This window comes from Salminus brasiliensis, chromosome 14, assembly GCF_030463535.1.
Source record: "Salminus brasiliensis chromosome 14, fSalBra1.hap2, whole genome shotgun sequence".
Lineage (NCBI taxonomy): Eukaryota > Metazoa > Chordata > Actinopteri > Characiformes > Bryconidae > Salminus > Salminus brasiliensis.
The window spans coordinates 7,915,541-7,940,150 of record NC_132891.1 but is presented as its reverse complement, the minus strand read 5'-3'; the positions used below and the strand labels follow the sequence as shown (position 1 = coordinate 7,940,150).

Below are 24,610 nucleotides of genomic sequence, written 5' to 3'. Positions count from 1 at the left end.
ATCTGTATTATCCAAAAAGACACACTCTTCATAGCCAAACACTTAACACACTTCACCAAAAGTGTGTGTGTGTGTCTCATTTTGCGTCTCTGTCTGTCTATCTGTCTGTCTGTGCGTGTCTCGTCCTCTGTGTTGGCTGAGCACTGTAATAGGCAATGAAGAGTGTAAACGTGCAGCTGTGGTACCGCATTAGTAGCCTTCTGTATTTCTCTCTCTCTCTCTCTCTCTCTCTCTCTCTCTCTCTCTCTCTCTCTCTCTCACTGTGTGTATCTCTGTGTATCTCTCTATGTCTCCTGTCCCCAGTGCTCTCTAATGGCCTATAAAAAGTGTGTATTTGTGTATTTGGGCGCATTCACTTAATCACAAAATGTTTTTGTGTGCACCTCTCTCTCTCTGTCTCTCTTTCTCTGTCTCTCTTTATGTCTCTCTCTCTCTCTGTCTCTCATCCACCGCATTGGCTGCACAGTGGCAGACTAGGAAGGGTGTATTGTATAACCATGGTAATACAGTAGTAGACTATAAAATGTGTCTGATATTGTGTCAGTCTCTCTTTCTCTCTGTGTTTATATCTCTCGTCCTCTATGCTGGCTGTGCACTGTAGTGGGCTATTAAAGAGTGTCAGCCGGCCTCTTTAGTATTCCCTTCACTACTCTCTGACTCACTGCACAAGCCTGAGACAAGGAAGAGGGAGAAAGAGTGAGGAAGATGAGAGAGACACAAAATAAGACGGCATTGCTCTACCTTCAGGCTCATGTTTGCTTGTGGGTCTCTGGATGTGTGTGTGTGTGTGTGTGTGTGTGGGGGGGGGGGGGGGGGGGGGTTGATATTGTATTGCTTTGGGGGATTAATTTCTGACAGCTTTGTTGAGTCCTTTTGCTGTAAGTGCCAGTCTCCCGCCGGCAGCGTGGTTTCTCTGGGTTTGAAGGCGGTGTTGAGCTCTGGGTGTGCTGCGGCTGTGTGCTGCATGCTTCGGGTGAGGGAGGGTTTACATACCAAAGGCACTCTATTTACAGAGCTTTATAAGCGCTGTTTCATCCTAAAAACGGGGGATTCAGATCGGCCTCATTGAACTAAACACGGCTGCAGCAAATTTCAGAGCAATTCCTTATCACATCTGTCTGTCCGTCCGTCCCTCTCTCCATTTCTTTCTCTCGGTCTGTGTTCCCTATGTTTGTGTCTCTCTCTCTTCACTTCCTATTTTTGTCTCGCTCTCTGTCCCCTTGTTGTTTGTTTCTCTCATAATCTTTCTGTCTCTCTCTGTTCCCTTACTATGTTTGTCTCTCTCTCTTTCTCTCTTTCTCTCTCTCTTTCTCTGTCCCCTTGCTGTTTATTTCTCTCTTAATCTTTGGCTCTCTCTGTCCCATTGCTGTTTTTTTTGTCTATCTCTCATTTTCCAGCTCTCTTTTTTTCTTTCTGTCCCCTTGCTATGTTTGTTTGTCTTTTTCTCTCTGTCTTTCTCTCTCATTCTCTCGGCCTAGCTCTTTCCCATTGCTGTTTCTCTCTCTCTCTCTCTCTCTCTCTCTCTCTCTCTCTGTCTCTGTCTCTGTCTCTGTCTCTCTCTCTCTCTGTCTGTCTCTGTCTCTGTCTCTGTCCCGTACCCCCATGCTGTTTATTTCTCTGTCACCTTGCTCTGTTTTGTTTCTTTTGCCGTCTCTCTCTCTCTATTCCTTCCAGTCTTTTCTCCTTGTCACTCCATGTCTCCTCATCCCTCTGTCAGTTTGAATTTAGTTTAATCTCTTCCCCCCTCCACCATTCTTTCGCTCCCTCCGCCCTGTCGCTTTCTATTCTGTCTTTCCATCAACCCCCCCTTCAACCCACCCCCTCCCACCTTCCCATCCCTCTCCCAAAACTCACCTATGAGGCGAAAGACACACGCGCGAGAGGCGTAATCCTAGGCACAACGATCAGAACCTGTAGAAAGATCGTAGACAGACACAGGCAGGGGAAGTTAATCCCCTTACAAGTCCACTGTCACATGGAGTCAAAGAAGAGCGGGAGTTGGGGGGGGGGGGTTGTTGGTTGGGCCGACTGAATAAACAGATTGATGATGAGCTAGAGAGAAAGAGAAGAAGAGATGTAAGGGGAGATGGGGAAAGAGGGATGTAGATAGAAGGGGATATGGTGTGAAAAAGGGACAGAAAGAATGAGAGAGAGATGGTGTGAGAGAGAATAAAAAAATGATTGAGAGAGAGAAAAAAAAGAGGGGATGGGACAGAAGGAGATGATAGGGTGATGGAGAGAGAAGAAAAGGACAGAAAGAAAGACAGACAGATAAATGAGAGAGGACAATAGAAGAGGGAAGGGGAGGTAAATATAAGGGTTTGTGTGGGGAGAGAGAGAGAGAATGAGAGAGAAGAGAAAAATGGATGGACAGAGCAAAATCAAGCAAGAGAGAGATAAAAAGAGAGAGATGAAAAGATGAAAAGAGAGAGAGAGAGAGAGAGAGAGAGATACACAGAGTGGGACTGTGGCATTCTGGGTCCAACGCTGCATGCTTTCCCATTCTGCAGAATGACAAGCGGCTTCTGCTTTTCCGATTGGTTGCGACTGCCACCAATCAGAGCACAGGCATGTAAGGTGCCTTTAGGTTATACCCAACCCCAAAAAACAAGGAGGGAGTGAGAGAGAACGGGAGGGAGTGAGGGAGCAGGGAAGAGAGCGAGAGAGAGAGAGAGAGAGAGAGAGCATCGAGCAGGGAGTAGAGCAGAGCAGGCACCGGCTTGACAGTGTTACTGAGGCATTTTTGTGTGCGCTCTCTGATGAATGGTGCCGTTGAAGGGAAATAGCTCATCAGCTTGTCTTTGGAGGCACACTGTCCGTCCTGCTCCTCCTGATCTCCAGTGGATGGAAATCACTCACTGACCGGAGGGAGCTCTGCGGTTTCTTCTCTTCCCCCCCACCCCTTTTTTTTTTTTTCTTTTGCCTCCTTCAAAAGGTACCCCTCCCCCACCAAACTGCCCTCAGTCTCACCTGAGTGGAGCAGAAGACCTGTAGCCCCCCCTTTCCCCCTCTTGCCTTGCCCCCTGCACCCCCCACAACCACCATCTCCCCAAAGAACACCTGGAGAGAGCAGACGCAAGGGACGCACAATGGACTACAGCTATGCTCCTGCTCAGATAGTGCCGGCTGCTTGAATTGCCTTTTTTTTTTTTAAATATATATATATTTTTTCCTGGAAGAGGAGAAGAGGCGTGTGGTGGAGCAGACTTTGGTCTCAAGGAGCACAGAGAGCAGAGGAGAAGCTTTTTTGATACCAGCAGCGAGAACTTTGTCGGGATGATTTTGGGTAAGTTTCACCTCTCCACCTTTTCTTCAAGCTTCCACATGTTTAAAGTCAGTGGATCGCTCGCTTGGAGCTTGGGAGCCTCAGTATCTCTCCATCGCGACACATTCCTTCGCTGTCTGACCAAATGACTAAAGCGTGTGTGATGGGGGGGTGGCACAGTGCACAGCCCCCTGTGCTGCTTTCTTTAGGGTGAATGCGTCCTGGCAGTAAAGGTCATGGGGCTGGCACTCAGTGGCTGGCTCTGGGAGTTGTTCCACCCCTGGCAAGACTGCCAGTGTTGGCTGGGTTCCTGTAGCTCTGCTTAAAACACAATAAAAGGGATTTGAATGAGTTAATAGTTAATGATGTGGCGGACGGTCAGTAATGCAAACAAATCTACTGTTTTTCAGTAATGTCATGATCTCGTACTTCAGCCTCTGCACCAGTAATTGATATTGCTTTTGATTTGCTTTTGTATTATCTGTACATTCAGTACATTACTTTATGAAAGTCTGTTTATTACTGTTGCAGAAATATAAGAGTGTATATACTATAAATAACGGTTACACAAGGGTACTTTGTGTAAATAACTTTTACAGAAATCTATACAAGTATTATTCATGAAAATAACTATAATATAGTTTATATATAATTATAAACTAAGCATAAATAAACAATAGATTGCTGTATGATAAAGGTCTATATATGTTAAATTACTCTTAGAAAAGGGTATATTAATGATGTGCCTCTAAATGCCTTTGAATTACTTGTATAGTTACATATATAAAATAGTTGATAAGTATTACTTTTCATAATGTAGATATAATTTTGATATGATTTAAAAGAAAGAGTGTCTCTACATTACTTATACAGTTAATAATTATATATATATATATATATATATATATATATATATATATAATCACAAGTATGGTCTATTTAGTGTATGGTATGAACAATTTAAGATTTTTAGATTAAGATTAAGTGTTTTGGTGGAGTTTCTTCACCACTCGGAGGCTCCAGCCTGCAGAGTCAGAGTAGAGCTGCTGCTGATGGCCAGCACACACTCCTGCATAAGCCTTGCACTCTACAGCAGCCCAACTTTGTGGGAGAAAGCCATGAATCATGTTTCTGCAGTGTGCTAAGCATTAAACTTTGTGAGGCTGTTGCAACATATGGTAATAAATAATAAATGAAGTATATAAATTATACGTGAACACATCCTGCGTCAAGGCTGTAAGCATCAAAGCTGAGGTGCTGAGTTGTTAAGCTCTTCCCTTTCTGGAAATGAGTAAGGTTAGGCTTTTATTCCTTAAGCAGTAGGAAGGATTGAACGATCCTAGGGTTTGCTAGGGTTTATTTGGAGTATATCTCGCTTTGAAGTGCTGCAGTGGTCAGAGTGAGTTTGTGGAAGCTTGTATGAAGGCATGCTTCTTTAGTGTGTTGTAGCCCAGGCCTGTGTGTGTGTGTGCGCATCCACCAGTTCAGGCCGCATTGTTTAACGCATGCCTGGGCTAATTCAGCAGTGAAGCTGCTACTTTGCTTGTCTGCTTTTTCCTCAGGACATGTTTTGCTGAGAGCTGAACGCAGTGATTATAGGGCCCTGTGACATGAAGCCAATGTATATGCATGTGTTTGAGGTAGTGATTATTACAAAGAGACACATTTAGAGGGGGCTTCTGTTATAGTGAAGGAACAAAAAAACTGTAGGGTAGAGTTTGTTTTGTAATGGCTGGCCTAGGCACCACGTGTTATGAGTGTGTGTGTGTGTGTGTGTGTGTGCGCATGTGTATATATTGGCCTGGACGCCTCCTGGCTGTAGAAGGCCTTTTCAGATGCTTAACATGTCCCGTCAAAGTCCATCCATCGTCAAAACATGCAGCAGGTAGCGTCTTTGTTTCTTCCCTGTGTGTGTGTGTGTGTGTGTGTGTGTGTGTGTGTGTGTGTGTGTGTGTGTGTGTGTGTGTGTGTGTGTGTGTGTTGCTGGGTGTGTTAAAGACGTGTTACAAAAAAACCCCCAAAAAAACACAAAAACTATTCAGCCTCATTTAACACACAGGCGAGTGCAGCTCCACTCTACACATCAGGAGGGGAGATGGTAGCAAGTAGAGTGATGTGTTAATGGCATCATTAACCCTCTAATAACAGCCGTCCTCCTCCAGACTAATCACTCAGCACTGCGTCTCACACCTCCATTTGCTCTTGTCTTTTAGTCGATTCTGTACGCGGCATTTGTCTCCTACACATACCTTATATAATGTCTATATATTGTAGCTGTACTACAAACCTTGTATTTCAAAAATGATACATTTTCAAGAGAAGGAACAATCCTTCTTAGCTTTTGATGAAGTCAATGTAAAAAAGTATACAATGTACAGAACAACTGCCAGATTTGGTTTGAGATGTCAAAAAGTAAAAATCAGCAAAAATGGGGATGCATGACGTTGACAGTATAATACCTTCACAGCTTCTGTATAATACTTTATATACCTACATCATATAGGTCCGTTTAACCCATTGAACCCTTTATTTATTATTTAGTAATTAATCCTAATGCAGCAACTATTGAGAATTAATAATCATTCTCAGGGTTCTACTGTAGGACCTTTTAAACCAATGGTTAAATATGACAGCAGTGTTGTTATAAGAGTGAAGAAACATAGTGTGGACTTACAGAGAGGGTTAACAGATCAGGGTTAGTGAAGGGCCCATGTGTGTTCACATTTTCCTGTTGATGCTCTTTTTCTTTTAATCAATAAAGTACTTTTGTTTTCTGTCTTTTACATGTACGTACTGCATATGCAGGCCTAACGGGCCTAAGTCTTCAGGGATTTGATGACGCATTGGTATTATTCCAGTGCATTTGTGTTTGTCTATTCTGTATACAGTATTATCTTTTCTGTATATCTATTGACTCTAAATCTTTTGTGTGGACAATAGAAGGGCTATTATGCAGTGCAGTGTTTATCTCTATTCTGTATACAGTTATCATTTCTGTATACCTACTAAATTTGAAACTACTCTGTAGAAAATGGAAAGGCCTAGGCCTAGTCTTTTTCTTTAGTAAACTGGAGTAATGGGCCACTGTATTTGTGTATAAAAATACAGTTGTTCATGAAATCTTATTTGTTTTTGGAATTGTCTTGTTGATGCTTCCTTCGTGCACTGGAATAAGGGGAAGATGCCTCTTAACTTTATTCCATTGCATTGCTATTAAATAAATTTATTATATATATTTGTCAATATAACGGTTATTACATGTCACGCAAAAATCTCATATCTCCAACATTTTACAACTTTACAGAGAATGGACCAATAGACATTCATTTTGAAATTTTGTCTAATGCCTGTAGAGAAATACTGCCAATAGAAAAGGACTCTCTGGAGCAGATAAACATGAGCCTATTTGCACCATGCCTAATGCCAGGCATGGGCTAGAGGGGTATGAAGCCCCCCAGCATTGAATTGTGGAGCAGTGGAACTGTGCTGTCTGGAATGATGATGGTGCTCCATCCAGTACTTTTGGGATGAGTTGGGGAATTGGGAATGAGATGGGGTGGTGATTTTTAAACATCCTGACCTCACCAATGCTCTTGTCGCTGAATGCAATCCAATCCTCACAGCAGTGCTTCTCTAAAGTCTAGTAGAAAGCCTTGCCTGGACAGTAAAGACATTAAGTCCAACAAAGGCAGGATAAGCTCTTTTTAATACTCTTGATTTCAGAAGAAACAATTAATGAGCACGTGTCCCAATACTTTTGTCCATTCTTTATAGTGTATTACGTGTAATTAATACTGCATATGTAATGCTAAGCGGAAGGCTGCGTATTTCATGTTGATGCAGCTGAAAGGTGATCTGGCTCTCCGTGTTGGGGTGACCTCATGTCTTTTAAAGGCGCATGCACATTTAATGCTTTAGAGATTGCACGCCTGCGCAGACAAAGCGCCAGCTAATTCGCAATCTCTCTGTATTGTGCGGCCGAGACGCGGTGTGTTTCCCTATCTGAGCCGCCGGTCTCGGCCTTTCTGCCTGTGTGAGTTATGTTCTGCTATTTGCTTGATGATTTGGCACATTGATATTTCCTCAGAGGCTCTTGTCATTGCGATGACCTTTAGAATGCCGACGCAGTCACATCTCTTCTGCTGTGTGCTGCTTCACACTCCGCTAAATACAAACCACATCACACACACACACACACACAGCCTGACAGTGTACAGTGTATACATATGACACTGAAATGCTTTAATATTTCTGCCTTTTAAAACAGTGATTTCACATTGTGTCTGTGTGTATGTGAGAGTGTGTGTATGTAAGGGAGAGTGTGTGTGTATGTGTGTGTGTGTGTGTGTGTTTCATGCCTTAATTTGTCTCTGTGTACTTTAAATGACCTTCAGCAACTCTTTCCTCACTTCTGTTTTCTTTTGTTACTCATTATTTCCTCTCGCTCACTCTCTCTCCATCACTCTCTCCCTCATGCTCTCTCTTATCTTTCACAATTGTTCTTTAACTCTCCTTTCCCCACCTCCTCTGTTTCTCGTTTCTTCTGTCTCTCATCGTTCCCAATCTCTCTCTCTCTCTCTCTCTCTCTCACTCTCTCTTTCCCAATCTGTGTCTTTTTCTCTCATCTCATTATTTGCATTCATGTTGTTCAAGAATACAGTAACATTCTCCTTCCTCTGTCTCTGTGTGTCTCTCACAACTGGTCAGGAAGACACACACACTTAGGGTGTGTTGCTCTCCCTCAGCGCTGTCATCAGTAGGGTTGAATCGGAGAGCATGGCCTGGCCGGGTGCAAAGGGGCAGCTCGGTAACCTGAGCAGCGCCTCCACAATCACTGACCACTGTGGGCTTTCCATTGTAACTGCTGGCCAAAAATGTTGCCCCTGCACCCAACCTCCCCACCCCCAAAACACACATACACAGGGATACACACGCCTGTTTACAGAGCCATGTATAGAGGGAAAGGTATTATGCCAAATGTGGGCATGTCAGCTGAGGCCCTGTTCATACATGGTATTAAAATCATGTATAAAATCATAATCTGTTAGCTAGATGTTCTCTACTCTAGCTGATGTTAGATAGATGTTTAGTACTTTAGCTGGTTTAGCCAGATGGTTACTACACTTGCTGATATTAGCTAAATGTTCAATTCTTTAGACGAAGACAACCACATTAATCATTTGTTTTGGACACAGACCGAAGTTGACCTCCGCCTTGAAACTATCCCTGAAGTGAACACAAACTTGCACACTGGTGAACAAACACATACGCTGACATAGTGAGCACACGTGCCCAGGGTGGTGGGCAGCCATCGCTGAGTGGGTTAATGGCATTACCCAAGGGCCCAACTGCCCCCTAGCTACTGTGGATGTTTATTACTTTAGCTGATGTTAGCTAGAGGTTACCCCTCCTTAGCTGATGGTGGCTAGATGCTAACTACTGTAGCTGGGACATCGTCCACTGAGGAGAAAATACCTCCTCTAACATACCTGTTCTCATACACCACTGTACTGGTTAGTTTAGCTACTAAAATAAGCTTCTCTGAAGATGAACCCTACTTTAGTCAGTTAATCTAATGTAACCAATTTATGTTGGTTATTTCTGAAGGTTATTTCTGGTTATTGCTTATCAGTGATGGAGCATTTTAACGCTGGTACCTTCATCTAAACAGTACGCCTACAGGCCCACACTAGGAGTTTCTCGGACAGTCACTTTTGCCAGATTAGTTAAATGCAGTAAAATTAATAATAGTAAATTAAATTATTGAAATGCAGCATCATTCCCTGAAAAACTCAAATTATTCCTGACTTCTACCATTATCCGTAGGGAAGAGGAATGAAAATGAAGGTGGGTTAAATCATCACACACTTGCCTCAACTTGCCTGTATGGCTTCTGACAGTGAATGAAGCACTGTTCATGATAGAAATGATCAAACATATGCATGTTAAATATTTTGTAGTCATGGAGAATAGTGTCATACAGTGCCAGAAACCACATAATTGAATATGTTACAGATTCCTTAACTACTCTGTAAACTTTGTATCATAGAACCGCATGCCCATATCATCCCACTCTTGCTTCAGTCCTGCAGATCTACTTTAGCCTTGTAGCGTCAGTCTAAATCTACAGGTAACTACAGGGCCTGCACATGTCTTGGCTGATCAACTGTGTTTGTTGAGGCGAGAGGGAAAAAAATGGATCTTTTTCTGAACTGATGTGATCTTGCATACCTGCAGACAGTGTTGCTCAGCGTGCTGGGCTCAGTGCGAAGGGTCCGTGATATGATTGGTTAAGGAGTGAGCGAACAGTTATAGGATTTAAATATGGAGTCAGCTTCTTTGTCTGTCTGCTCTGGAGAAGCCCTTCATCGTTTGTGGCGTTTAGGAGCAGTGCCCAGGGTCATCTGATGTGTTGGCTGTCTCTCTGTCTGTTTGTCTCTTGGATTTTATGTTCATTGCAGGCACATCTGTCTCTATAATGCCTCCGTTTCTCCTGCTGCCTGTCTGCTCAACTATCTATCACCCCCCTCTCCCTCTCTCTCTGTTTCTCTCTCGCTCTCTCTACCATCTACTTACCTGTCCCCAGAGGATGAACGAGCAAGAAACAAAACTGTATTTGTTGAATAAGCTCAGCAATTTTCTCTGTACTGTTCCCTTTCCTCATCCCTCCCCATGTGCTTCTATTAGAGTGGCACAGCAATTATGAGCTGTGCTCACTAAACCCCACTAAACCCCCACAGGGTTCAAGTCCCAGCTCGGCTTCAGCACAGATGTGGCGTATCTTTACATTTGCACTTTATTCCAAGTGAAAATGCTAAGCAGCAAAACACTATTATCACAGGAAACCGTCACATTAGAGGTTCTTGGGCTTGTGGGTTAATTTCTGACTCCATTTACATTCACATTCACAGCATTTAGCTGATGCTCCTATCCAGAGCAACTTACATTTGAAGCATGCTACACAGGTGGGCAAAATCTAGCAGTAGGAGTCTTGCTTATTGGTGTAGAGTGGTGTGTTTGCAAGGCCAGGGTATTGAACCCTAGCCTGCCATGGGGGAAGGCAATAATAAATTGGCTTTTGCAGTAATGTTAAGAGTCTTTTTCTCTACTTTTTACATGAGGAGTCTGAATGTGTTTCATGTGCACTTGTTTTTCGTGCTCATGCATGTTGACTTGGTTTTGCAGGGTTTCTCCCAGGGCTGGTGATAAACTCCTGTTTATAAGCAAGATGATTTACTGCAGGACAGCCACAGCACTGTCATTGTCTTTGCTATAACCTGATATTACAGCTTAATGGTTAAGCAAGAAGTACATGTTTATGCGCTATAATTGACCGGTGTGTTCAGACCATTCTAAATCTGTGTACGAACAACAACAGGAATGATAATAATAAAAAATAAAATATCATATAAAAATGTTATATAAATAGTTAAGTAAATGAATAATCTTAATAAAAAAAAACAAAACAAGAACAATAGCATCAACCATAATAATAATTTGTATATGACCTCCCAAGGTCATTTCTCAACCACAATGTGTACTTAATAGCAAAAATGCAAAAAATGTTGTGTTTGTTGGAAAAAATTTAAAAGAACAAAATAATAAAGCATCTGTTGTGGTGTGTATTCCCTCATGTCAGTTCAATTAATCTTTTTAAACCCAACACTAACTGTAAACCTCACCCACCTACCCTTCTTTAGCATAGCTGGGCTGAGTGACTGGCTGTCTGGGTGTAACAGACACTAATGAATTGGCTATAAGTGGAGCTCAGGGAGGAGGAATGTATTACACACTGTGTGAGGTCAGGGAGTGCTTGTCATAATGCAGTGCTGTTAAATAAAGTGGTCTGTACAGTATTTTCACCTGCACACACGCATCATATCAAGATGTGGAGTTGTTAAATTATCCCAATGTATAATAGAAATGTAACTATAATTATGTTATAATATTTCCTAAATCCTAAAATCTTGGATTAACTAAACCTAACCTTAACCTTTCATTACCTACCTATAACTCAGTAAACCTCGGTAACCAAAAAAAAAATTGTTTTGCCATTTAAGTTTAATAGTTTTCCCTGAACATGTATAAAACAAACACACACGTATGTTCAGGCCAAGTCTAGTGTCTGGGCTGCCTGTGTGAGTTCTCTAATGCTTTAAGTGTAGTGTGTGTGTGTGGGTGCCAGGTGTCTAATATAGCAGCTCTTTGAGGCAAACAGTGCATTGTGTATGGATACAGCGTGTTTACTTTTGAGGAAAAAAGGGAAACGTTTACTTTTCCAGTCTTTTATATAGAATAGATTAAAGCAACCGGACTCTAACCGAGTTCATATTCCCCATGTCGTTACAGACTCAGCAACTAATTCACATTACAGTTTTTAGTACAATACTGTTGGTGGTGACGGACAACTGAACAGTTCTGTTGTCCATCACTGCAGTTATGTAGAATCCTAATCTTTAGTAATGACACAGTTGTAGAAGTCTATTGTCCTTGATTACGCAATTGTGTAATTTTACTGTCTGTAGTTTCACAGTAGTGGAATTCTGTTGTCGGTGACGGCACAGTAGTGGAATTCGGTTGTTGGTAGTATCACAATAGAGGAATTCTGTTGTCAGTAGTTTCACAATAGTGGAATTCTGTTGTCGGTGACGGCACAGTAGTGGAATTCTGTTGTCAGTAGTTTTACAATAGAGGAATTCTTTTGTCGGTAGTTTCACAATAGTGGAATTCTGTTGTCTGTGACGGCACAGTAGTGGAATTCTGTTGTCTGTAGTTTCACAATAGAAAAAATTTTTTTGTCTGTGACTGCACAGTAGTGAAATTCTGTTGTCTGTAGTTTTACAATAGTGGGATTCTGTTATCGGTGACGGCACAACAGTGGAATTCTGTTGTCGGTGACTGCACAGTAGAGGAATTCTGTTGTCGGTGACGGCACAGTAGAGGATTTCTTGTTGTCGGTGACTGCACAATAGTGGAATTCTGTTGTCGGTGACGGCACAATTATGCAATGTAATTGCCCTTGACTGCACCATAGTACATAGGACCATAGTGTCAGTGACTGCACAGTTGTCTAATTTTATTGTCACTAACAAAACATTAACGTTCTAAACGTATATAGCCAATACCTATATAGCCAAAAATGCTTGACTTTGACTCTGATCGATGCCTGTGACCCATTGGCAGTATGGCCAACCTGACCCTGTGAATGACTCTGGGAGGATATTTCTGAAGTCTGTCAGCAAACAGTTGATACATTTATCTCTATTTTCCGATCAAAGAGCTGACAGGTCAGAAGAATTGGATGAGCCGTGAGAGAGAGGGTGAGGGAGTACAGGAATGGATTACATCCTCATAAAAAGGAAATTTGCTGAGGATATATGTTTTCACTGATGGACAATTGGAATTCCAATGTGTCCTGCTGTCATTAAGATAAGATTTCACTGAAAAAAAGAGGGAGAAAAAAATCGATTCTCCTTGAAACCATGCAAGGTCAGAGCACAGGGCCGTGGAGAAAGGAACAGTAGGGGGAGGGAAGGGTGAAGAGGGGTAAAGATATGTTAGCTCAGAGCAGAGAGAAAGCTCACAGCACTCTGAATATACCCATATTCTGACTCACCCTTATAAGATAGACGGTACCCGAGCACTGCCGCATATACTTTTAATGAGAGGCATCTCTCTCTCTCTCTCTCTTTCTGTGCTTCCAGGGCTGTGAGTTCACACTGTCATCTCTATTACTGTTTTATCTGGCAGTGTGTCATGTCACACTGAGACCAGCAGTGATCAACATGCTAAAACTAACTAGCTACCACAACAAATCAACTCAGTGAATCAAATTGATTACAGTTCTTTAGGAAATGAATCATTGAACCAATGCACCATTTATGTTATATTTTAAAATAGCTAGAAAATAAAAATTGGGCCAAAAAATGAGATTATAAACAGTGTGAATATTGTTACATGTGATTTTAATCAACTCCAGCATTCCCAAGTCTAATTGAATCATCAGCTTCAGGTTGATTCATCATGATGCATTCATGTATTTGTACACCCCTGGTAGCTGCTGTCGTTTATGTTCACTGGGCTCCAGCCAACAACCACTATTGCTGTATTAATAGCTCAAAGATGCTCTTTGAGTGTATTGTGTGGCGTTTCAGAGAGCATGGTGTTAATTTCCTGGGTGTTTGAAGGACAGGAGCAGTAATGAGAGAGTTATGCGGGCTGGGTCTAAACCTGCTCCTGTTCGGCGTTGTGTTAGCGTTGCATGGCTGCCGATGTTGACAGTGTGCTTTAAGATTTAAGTGATTTTGGAAAAGTGCTGTAATTGTCGTCTGCCAGCAGGAATATCTCCGGCATCAGCGTGGTGGACCTGTTTCGAGCGTCTGGTATGCACACCTGTCCCCCTCCACACCCCCTTTACCCACCCACACACTCCTGACTGGGGGCAGAGGATGTGAAAGACTGTGCTTAGACCTGTCCAAGCCCAGAAGGCGGCGTGTGTGTGTGTGTGCGTGTGTGTGTCCCCGTGTAGAATGAGGTAGAGGTGCTCCAGGCTGACAGGGCTAGCCAGGTGTAGTGGTGGACCAAAAGTTATTCTAGTCACTGAGGGAGTATTTAAATACTAGGAATTTTTTACTTCTCCGTTATGCTGCATCCTTGCTAGTCACTTATACTATATGGACAAAAATATTGAGACATCTGCTCAGTCTTTGTTTCTTCTGAAATCAAGGTATTAAAAAAAGCTTCTTTTTTGAGTAACTGTCTCTACTGTCCAGGGAAGACTTTCTACTAGATTTTGAAGCACTGCTGTGAGGATTTGATTGCGTTCAGCGACAAGTGTGTTAGTGAGGTGAGGATGTTGGAAGATCACCACCACACCTTATCCCAAACTCCCCACCTCCTCCCAAAAGTATTGGATTGAGCACCATCCATCATTCCAGAGAACACAGTTCCACTGCTCCACAGCTCAATGCTAGGGGGCTTTACACCCCTCTAGCCCACAACTGGCATTAGGCATGGTGCAAATAGGTTAATGTTTATCTGCAGCAGAGAGCCCTATTCTATTGGCAGTACTTCTCTACAGGGTCTAGACAAGCTGTGTGTATGCATTTGCAGCAATGTGTGCAACCTAAAGTAGCTGAATGCATTCATTAGAGTACTGAAAGTACTGAAATAGTGGCAAAATTACTTTCTGTGGTAACTGACCATGTGCTACAGATGTGAAGAGAGAAATTCGGTTGATTTCCTTACATGCCAGTGGGTGCGTTGACCTTTTGGACAGTGTCCCAACAGCTTTGCTGAGCATTTACTGCATTTAGCAGACACTCTTATCTTTAGCCATAGCTATTCAGTAACAATTCTATTAACTGTTAACCTTTTGACATTTCACTCATCATGATCAATGATCCCCATTAAAAATCATGTCAGACTCAAATGAGGGAGAATCACGTGTTAAAGGAGCACAAATGTTCTGTAAAAAAGTTTAAAAGAGCCTGTGAACTTCTAACAGGGAACACAAATGGGATCAGCTGAAGTTGAGCAAAACCTCCTCTAAAGGCTATTTCTGTTCTCCCAACTGCAGTCTTTAGAGCTTTCGCAGAGGACTCGACTCCCCGGTTCTCCTTAATGCACTCCACGCGCTCATTGAGATGCGGACAGTGGCTGTTAACGCGTTTGGTGAACTCTGCTATGAACAGCAACAAAGCGGATGCTTGAAAAAGAAATAAGCTATTTCCATAAAATTAGCTTAGCAAATGGAGCTGAGAAGCGGCCCTGCAGAGCAGAGACAAGAGCAGCTGGCGGAAAGAACATTCTCTGAGCCCACAAACACACTGCATTTCCCGCTCTTTTCAACAACTGGGCCTGTCAGAATTAGAAAAGGAAAGTGTTTACAGTGAAAGAAGGTGGAGACCGTTTTGTTTTAAAGGGCATTATGTGTTGTATAGCGAATGCTAAAAATAGCATCAGAATGATACGCTAAAAAAATACACTAAATCTACTTACTATTCAGTGGTGTACATCATTTCCAAATGAATGAACACATTATACATTTTTATGTATCTGGCTGCCTGTCTATATAGCTACACTCTGTGCCACATTCATATTAACAGCACTATGCCACGCAAAATGCACAGCATGGATTTTTCTTAAAGTACCACAGCAGAGTTTTTTTGTGTCCTCAATAACAGCCAATCAAAATCAGCATGTTGTTAATGAGCTTAATCATATCACCTATTACCTGTCAAAATGGACTGAAAATCATAGGATCAAGAGAAGCAGCAATACTGTTTAGTACAAGGGTTGGCAGTTCCGGTCAAGGAGGGCCAGATTCCTGCACTGGTTTGTGCTTTTCCTGTTTGTTTCCTGGTTTATTTATTTATTTATTTATTATAAATAAACCTAAGATCAAGGCCACAATCAGTTCCTCACTGCAATGTTCCAACATGTAGTGCAAAGCCTTCCCAGAAGACTAGATGCTTTTACTGCACCGAATGGAGTTTGAGCAGGTGTCTATGTCTGTCTCGTTAGATGTATGTTGTGCTTTCCTTAATGCATTTTATTTATGTAGAAATGAATACATCAGAATTACCTCAATTTAATGCATCACTGTTTCCAGTGTGTTATGGCTCCAATATTGTTGTTGTGTGTGTTTCCATATTAAAGGCTTTCTGTCCTGGGTAACAGGAGTGATTTGGTTTTGCAGCACCCAAATAATCACAGCACAGACAGTGCCACACATCTTCATTAGAGGATTAGCTGTAGGAGATGGATCCTGCCCTCGCCTCTTACTCCTCTGCCTCCGCCTCATCCTCTCTTTTCTCTCCTCCTGTCAGTTCCACTTAGACTGCTCTCTCGCTTCGAACACACACTCAGACAAACACATTAGAGCAAAGTTACATACAGACACATGCACACACACACAAAACAGGGTAAACCATATTTCCAGTATGTGTTGTATACATATTTGAAAGTACCTATATGTTCGATGTCCTTTTCCAAGCCTAAACCACAAAAATGAGACAGACCCACATTAGTTGTGTGCACACACCTTCACAATGTGAGGACAAGGGGTCAACCATATATCCAGTATGTGTTCTATATATTATACATAATAGATTTTGTCTTAATTTCTTTTTTTAAATAACTGATTTTCTCATTTCTAACCAACTAGAAAACTGGAAAATTTATCGGGACATGGAGTCTGCATGTATCCAGTATGTATTATATATATATTTCATATGTATGTTTATCTATATGTTCAACCTTCTTTTCTTTTTTTTTTTTTTTTTTTTTGGTCCTAAACACTTTCTATTTTAAAAGCGTCTTGTACGAAAACAAAATGTACGAAAACAAACTCACACACACATGTCCGCTATGCAAACTCTTCATTCGTTCCCTCAAGGTGCATCAGCAGCCCAGTAGGGGCGCCGACTCAAGACAGAACAAATTAAGGTCACAGCAGGCAGCGGACAGCTCGCAAAAAACCTGCGCCAGAGTGAGCTGGACTGTCTCTCTCTACTGCCGCCATTATCACCACCACCACACACACACACAGCAGAGCTCAGCTCATCGAGACCCTACAGCCACCGGGAGACCCTCAGGATTCATTTATGTAATCCTCAAATCCCCCTAGTGGCTGAAACGACCCTTGTTCTTAGCCCCGAAGATGAAAGGTGATGAGCGTGTCTTTGAATGTAAAGGAGAGAAAGAATGAGGAGGATGAATGCCCATGTGATGCAGTGTGTTATTGCAGCTCTGAGGCTGGGCTTTGATTTCGGGTAGAGCTGAGAAAAAGAGAGAGAGAGAGAGAGAGCAGGAAGAACGAGAGGAAGAAAACAAGACAGACTGAGAGGGAAGAGAAAAACAAAAAGCAAGATAGAAAGATAGAAAGAGGAGGTACACCAAGAGAATGCCTGAGTGAGAGAGAAAGGAGAGAAAAGAGAGGGAAGAGGAGAGATAGAATGTGTAATAGAGAAAGCGCGAGAGCTTCAGCCTGAATGGGACTGATTGGGAATGACTCATCCTGTTCGTTTGTGGTGCCGCTTGCTGTCTTTGAGCCGATGTCAGTCTGGTCTCTGAGCTTCTGTTAATCTACTTCATCTGTAAAGTGTAAAACAGCAGCTGGATGTCTTTTCAGTGTCTGAAAAGGAGCACTGCATTTAATGCCACTTCAGCTCCATTCTGAGGCCCAGGAAAGGACCGATTTATATATGTGCACCTTCGCATGATTTTGTCCTGCCTGACCTTTAGCACCTTCGGTGGGCAGACCTCCTCTCAAGGGCAGTATCCAATTTTGCCTGAGTTTGCGTGGCTATGTAATCCATAGCTGTGGGGAGGATGACCTTCACAGCATGGAGCCACACATACTGCTGCACCGGGCGGAAACAGAGAGCGAGCGAGCGAGCGAGTGAGAGAGTGTGAGAGAGAGAGAGAGAGAGAGAGAGAGAGAGAGAGAGAGAGAGATAACATATCTGCAACAATCAATGCAGTTAATAACAATAAGCTTTATTTGTGTGGCACTTACTATGTGGGGACATGAAGCTCAAAGTGTATATAAAATATCTAGAAAAAGAAATGATGACAATAAGACAAAAAATCATTGAAAACTGGAGGGAAAGATTCATTTATTATTTATTTCAAATAATGATTCACAGAATTTTTCTCTCAGAAAGAAAATAATTTAAATAAAAATAAATAAATAAACAACTGATGGGGGGGGCTTGGTGGCACAGCAGGTAGTCAAGGGGCCTGCTGGGATTGTGGGTTCTCCCCATGTCTGTGTGGGTTTCCCTGGGCTCCTGTTTCCTCCCACCTCATAAAAACACACATGGTAGGTGAAATGGATATTGTCACTGTCATGTAAAAACTGTATCTCCAAAATGGCAACTTTACAGGAGAAGAAAAAAAAAGTAAATGTAAAATATTTTATTCCAATTCTATTAGTTTATTCATCAGGAAATTTGGACATGATGTCCAAATTATGTTTTTTTTTGTTCACATAAAGATGAAAATGCTTGCATGAACATGTTAGTCCTATGTGGGGTAACAGTACCTCATAGACACGAAGAAGGGAGATTCTAAATCTATCTGCAGTCAAAAAATGTTTCTGCTGGACAGCGACAATATTTTAAATTGCCCTTATAATTTTAAAAATGAGATACTACAAAGGGTTGTTTGAGCAATGCTGTAGAACCTGGCCTCTTCCACGGCAGGGCCAAATGATTACTGCTGCGCTGGTGCAGACCAGTTAGAATAATTTGGTTTCTTCTCTGTGCCTGGAACGGTTTGGCCCGCAGTGGAAAAGGTCAGTGTGAAAATCTGGTTATGAACCTTTTGCGTTCAGTTCTTTAAACTCTTAAGTGCTCATCTGACACAAACATGGTTGTTAATGGAATCAAAAATAGTTCTTCTATGGCATCCCTCAAGGATCCATTAGAAGCACCTTCATTTTTTAAAGAGTATAGGCCTGAGTTAAAGGCTGTGTAGCAGTACACCGTGAAGACTGGCAGCCTGTTTAGGGGATATTCCTGCCTTGCACCCAGTAATTCCGGGTAGGCTTTGGTCCAACCACAGTCCTGACCATAAAGAAACAGATAAGAAGATGGATAGATGGATGAATGGATTAATAAATGACTTATCTTTCTCTTATTATGTGTCATAATGAGTTGACCAAACCATCCTCTGAACGCATTAAAAGAAGCTCTGTTAAAGTTAGCATTTTGTAGATCCACTGTTCCCATTGCTGTGATCTGCTTAAACCAGCTGCTTCCACAGCACAGTGCTCTCTCTCTCTCTCAGTGTTCCTCAAGCGGCAGCCCATCAGCGTCTGCAGGCGAGTTTGCTGCTTTCGGGACGCTACTGACACGGGGAAAAGAGCATATGCTTATCAAACATTAATTAATTTCTAAAAGAGAGGAGATCGGAGAGGCGCAGTGATGGGGGAAGCGGATGTAAAGTGTGTGGTGCTGATTCAGCGTTTAGCGAGGGCTCTGCTCACTTTGGGGGATTTTTGTCACATCATCGTCATCATCACTAGAACAGAACAGCATGCACAGGTGCTGCCACCATCTTCATCTCAAACCAATGACCTCTCAGACTGCCCCTTTTCAGACATGCCTATCTCTCTCTCTGTCCTTCACCATGTATTTCTTTCCTGTTACTGATGTGCCATCCCAACATCTCCCTAACTCTCTCTCTCTCTCTCTCTCTCTCTCTCTCTCTCTCTCTCTCCGTCTCTAGCTCTAGCTCGGCACCCCTTTCTTTTCTGTTATTGATGTGTCGTCCCACCACCCCCTTACATTTGTCCTCTCCTGATTTCTTTTACCTCCCTCTCTCTCTCTCTCTCTTTCTCTGCCTCTCTGTTCTCGTTCACCCTCCTCTCTATTTTTGTCAGAAACAATCAGTGGATTTTCCAACTGACTGCCCACTACTGCCGCAGTCACAGACGTGGGTTGAGGTACAGAGGGAGGGGTGAGCAAGAGAGAGAGACCGACAGAGACAGAGAGAGATAAGGAGAAAAGGCAGAAGAAGGACAGTCAAAAGCGAGAGCCGGAGCCGGAAAAGGAGGGCTGCTACGACTCAAAATCCCTTTTTGCCGTAGTGTCACATCTGTCTCTCCTGGTGCCCAGCACTAAAATGACAGTGCTGCAGGATTGCGTTCCGTCACTGAGCAAGAAAGAGAACATAGTGCTCAACTCTCGTCTCTCTTGGAGCTCCACCGCCATTAGCCTGATTTCCAGCTTGAGAAAAGCACTGAGGCATCTTGCGTTCTGACACCAGTGCTTGTGAATTCACATGCAACAGTCCAGGGGCAGGGGGAAGAGGATGGCACAAATATTATCACAAAGAAAAGCTCCAGTGGGATTGAGGGCTTGGGAGCGGGATGGACGTACCATCTGAGAGCTCCTTCTAAACCACTTTTTTAATGACCAGAACCTGGTCAGTGTTTTTCATGTACTGACCATAACTGCAACATGTAAAAAGCCCATTGTGGCCTAATCAATAATGATAACCAGTTTTGAATTATCCTTGTTCCCTCCTATGGTTGAGGCCAGCCACAGGGACCTTTGAGATGTGGTGAATAACATGTTTATGCTTTTTATTTTTTTGCTGCAGAGTGACATCTCAAAATAGCACTCGGGTAGATGGAGAGGAGAGGGAGAGCGAGATAGATACAGACAGAGAGAGTGAGAGAGAGCTAGAGAGGATGGCTGGTTCAGTGACGGCAGACTGACATTCTTCTGGATCAGCAGCTGTGTTGCCCACATATGTCACTGGTGGCCAGAGGTGCACACTCGATATTCATTGAATTAGAAACTCTGACTTCTCCAATTTGTTCCGCCCAGGCTGAGAAGGGTATTACTTAAAGCAGAATTGTCGCAGCTAAACTAGCCTTCTCGGACGTGCTCATCGATTCAGATGGAGAGGATCTCGAAGTGCAATGAACGCTGATTGATCTCTGCGCTTATTACAAACAACTGTACAGCTACCCAAGTAAGCCATCAAGGCCAGGCTCTTGATTGTGATCTACAGCCGTTATGTTGAGATGGAGCGCAGGCGTGACAAATGCCGTACCCTCTGACTTCTGCGCCACGCCATGCAATCACTCAGATGGACCGATTTAATGGACTGCGTGTTATAACAAGCATGACCTCATGATAGCCATCTGCATAGCTATGTAAAAAGCATCCCTGATAGCTGCCTGGAGGAGGGAGGAGTCCTGGTGTTTTTTTTTAAATGCTGTTGACCTCAGTGTCCTTCACTGAGGACTGCAGTAGTTGCTCATTGTTCTCATGTCAGTGAAATGGCTCTGCACAAAGGTTGTCTGCGAGAAGACTAAAAGCAGAGCTAGCACTGATGCATTGTAGTTCCAGAGTCATGCAGTGGTCTTTTTTGTGTTCTTGACTCTTAATCTACCTAAAATGTAAGGACTCCTTGATTTCATGGTTAGCTGAGTAGAGAGGAAGAGAGGCAGGGAGAAAAATGCAGGCTGCTGGGTGAGCTTGGCTCAGTGAAAAGACCCTTTCAGTTATCACCTATTAATCTCGCATCAAGGACTAAAGCAAGGCCGTTTTGATAGAGGAGGAGAGGACCAACTCAGGCAAATGTATGCAGAGGAGCGCTTCCAAATGCACTAAGAGGGCAGATGCATCTATAGTGAACATCTAGCAGATGGATCTTTTATAAACTCTTGATGCATTGTGCCAGCTGTGCACGGAATCTGCATCCGCAAGCTGAGCTGTACCCAACTCATTACCTCAACATATCACTTGAAACAATGAGTGTCCATTACATTGTTTCTCCTCCATCCCTCCCCTCCCTCTGATTCTGGGAAGATCAAAGTCACTGAAGCGTTGGAGATGTTCCTGCAGGTACACATTGTCCCTGAGGGAGAGCTCATCATAGGCTTGTGTTTCCACACAGATACCCGCAGAGGCTGGAGTAGGCCTGTTGGACTGACAAAGAGTGACTATACTGGGTTAAGGTGTATATATAACAAATGACTAGACTGGGTTGATGTAGAGTATATGGACAAAAGTATTGGGACACATTTTCATTCATTGTTTCTTTCAACACTACCGTTCACAGAAGAACAATCTGGGGGCATTCCTGTAATTGCTAAATTTGATTGCACTCAACGACAATAGCATTAGTGAGGTCAGGATGTTGGATGATCACCACCCACCTCATCCCCAACTCCACAACTCATCCCAAAAGTACTGGATGGAGCACTATCATTCCAGACACCACACTTTCACTGATCCACTGATTCACAGCTCAATGCTGAGGGGCGTTATACCCCTCTAGCCCATGCTTGGCATTAGGCATGGTGCAAATAGGTTCATGGGTGCACTGATTGGATTGGGCGGTGCTGGAATAGGATGGTTGGATTAGACTGGGTGGAGTTGGATCAGGAATCAGAGGTTAAATGAGGCTGGTGTGGGATAGGATGGTTGGTTCTCAAGGGCGATCCAGATTCTACTGCTGAGGCATAGGTACGCTTACATTTGAAGACCACCCCTGCTCATCATTCCATATCCAGGGGAATGAGAAAGCAAGAGAGAGAGAAAGGCAGAGGGACGAGGGGTGGTGGGAGAGATTATTGTAAAGTGGATGGGACTAGAAAGGACAGAGATGCGGAGGAGGAGAGGGAGGGCTGATTTGGGATGCGTGGCACGTGGAGGCAGGATAACCATCTTTTCTGCAGCCCTCCTCCGGAGCGCTGTTTGCTCAATCATCATTTACTGCAGAGAGAGAGAGAGAGAGAGAGAGAGACTTAGAAAGAGAGAACAAGAAAAAAGAAGGGAACAGGGGAGTGTGCGTGGATGGGGGGTGTGTGTGGGGGGTTGTGTGTCGGGGGGTTGGGGGTGTTCAGTGATGCAGGAAGGAGGAAGTGAAAGAGTTTGAACAAAAAGCACGAGGGGGGAAAAATTGCTCCGGATACAGAGGCAGGCTGTGAGCACTGCTGCAGAGCTGACGCAGAGAGCCAGATGCATATGTGTGTGTGTGTGTGTGTGTGTGTGTGTGTGTGTGTGTGTGTGTGTGTGTGTGTGTGTAAGGGTTTGTGTAGCTAGTAGTGGAGGCTACAGCCACGCACTTATTCATCAGCAGAGCAGTCTGGTTCAGTGTGTCTGCTGTGCTCCACTGGGTCCAGGCTATGTAACTGCAGCACTCTCCTTTTGGAGTTCAGCCTGTCTGCTCTCTAGCAGGTGTGTGTGTGAGTGTGTGTGCATGTGTGCCCATTTCTTGCGCAGTGTTGTATAATAGTCCACAGCACACCATAACAGTGCACAAAAGATTGCTCACCCCAGGAGACTCTTCCTGCTGAAGCGGATTTGAGAGAAATCCAAGGAGCCCCCCACCTTCCCTTCAGCACACACATACACACTGCTAAAAGGTGCTAAAATGTCTTTTTCATTTCAAGAGATGCTATAGAAAAAGCTATAGAACCATTCTTGAACCATTTTGTTTATGGGATCTAGAATCTCCAACTAATTTAATTTAAAGCCTCAATTAATAGTTTTATACCATGAGTCAAAACCAGGCATTATTAAAGAATCTTTAATTTTGTTTATTGAAAATCAATCAGCCATAACATTTAAACCACCTGCCTAACACTGTGATTGCACCCTTTGTGCCATTAAAACAGCTCTGACCTGTCAAGGCATGGACTCCACAACACCTCTCAAGATGTTTTGTGGTACCTGGCACCAAGACATTAGCAGCAGATCCTTCCTGTATGTTGTGAGGTGGGGCCTCCATCGATAGCATCAATAAGACCTTTGGGCTCTCATGACCCTGTCGCTGGTCCACTTTTGGTAGGTACTGACCACTGCATACCGGGAACACCCCACAAGACCTGCCAGATGTTTTGGAGATGTTCTGACCCAGTTGTCTAGCCATCACAGGTACTTTGTCAGAGTGGCTCAGATCCTTATCCTTTATCATTTTTCCTGCTTCCAACATCACACCTTCAAGAACTGACTGTTCACTTGCTGCTTGTTATGTGGATCCCTTCCATTGACCGGTACCACTGTAACCAGATAATCAGTGTTATTCTCTTCACCGGACTTGTCTTAATGTTATGGCTGATTGGTGTATGTACGTCATTCTCACATGAATAAAATATTACATCAAAATGATTACTGCCAAAATGAAGCAACCTGAAAGAGGAAATGATGTTGATGTGATGTGTTTCATTCATGTGTAAATAATGTTCATATTTGAATTGTGTACACAGCCACACACACAGACACATATACCGGCTCCAGAAAATTCCTAATCTCTCACCCCCCCCCACGCCCAGTGTGCACTCTTCCAAACTGTGAGGGAGTGTGTTTGTGTGCATGCGTGTGTGTGTCTCCAGTACGGAGCAATTACTCAGATGATATCGGCTGCCAGTCAGCGACTCACAGATGAAGCCCCAGCTCTTTTACATGCTAATGGAACGCCACATTCAATCAGGCCTTTGAATGCGAGAGGGAGGGCAGTGCACTCATTAAAAAATAAATCATAATAACAATGAGGGAATCTGCATCACCTCACTCTAGAACCCACCCCCCACCCCACCCCACCCCCCCCGCCTTTCCTTTGGCCCTCGCACTCAAACACGTCTGAAGAGAAAACAAAAAAGGGGTTGGGGGTAAATGTGTGAGTGGTCTAAGAAACTTCAGCAGGTCTATTCTTCAGTTCCTCAGTGTTTTACTTGTAGAAGGTGGTCAAAAGGATGGTTGATCAGGTGACGAATGTGGAAGTACTCCATTAACTTTTGGATACTCCCTGCTGCATTAATACACTGTAAACTGTTGAGTTTACTTTACAAAAAAAAATAAATTTACAATTTAGAAT

At 43.2% G+C, this 24,610-nt stretch overlaps 1 protein-coding gene across 1 annotated transcript in view; it reads left to right on the top strand.

Moving 5' to 3' along the window:
• The first annotated feature begins 2,660 nt into the window (after positions 1 to 2,660).
• Positions 2,661 to 24,610, top strand: part of znf385a (zinc finger protein 385A) — a 90,230-nt gene continuing 68,280 nt past the window's right edge. The window contains exon 1 of the mRNA XM_072696133.1: positions 2,661 to 3,286. Coding sequence (XP_072552234.1) covers positions 3,277 to 3,286 — 10 coding nt within the window. The 5' untranslated portion in view covers positions 2,661 to 3,276. The remainder of the gene's footprint in view (positions 3,287 to 24,610) is intronic.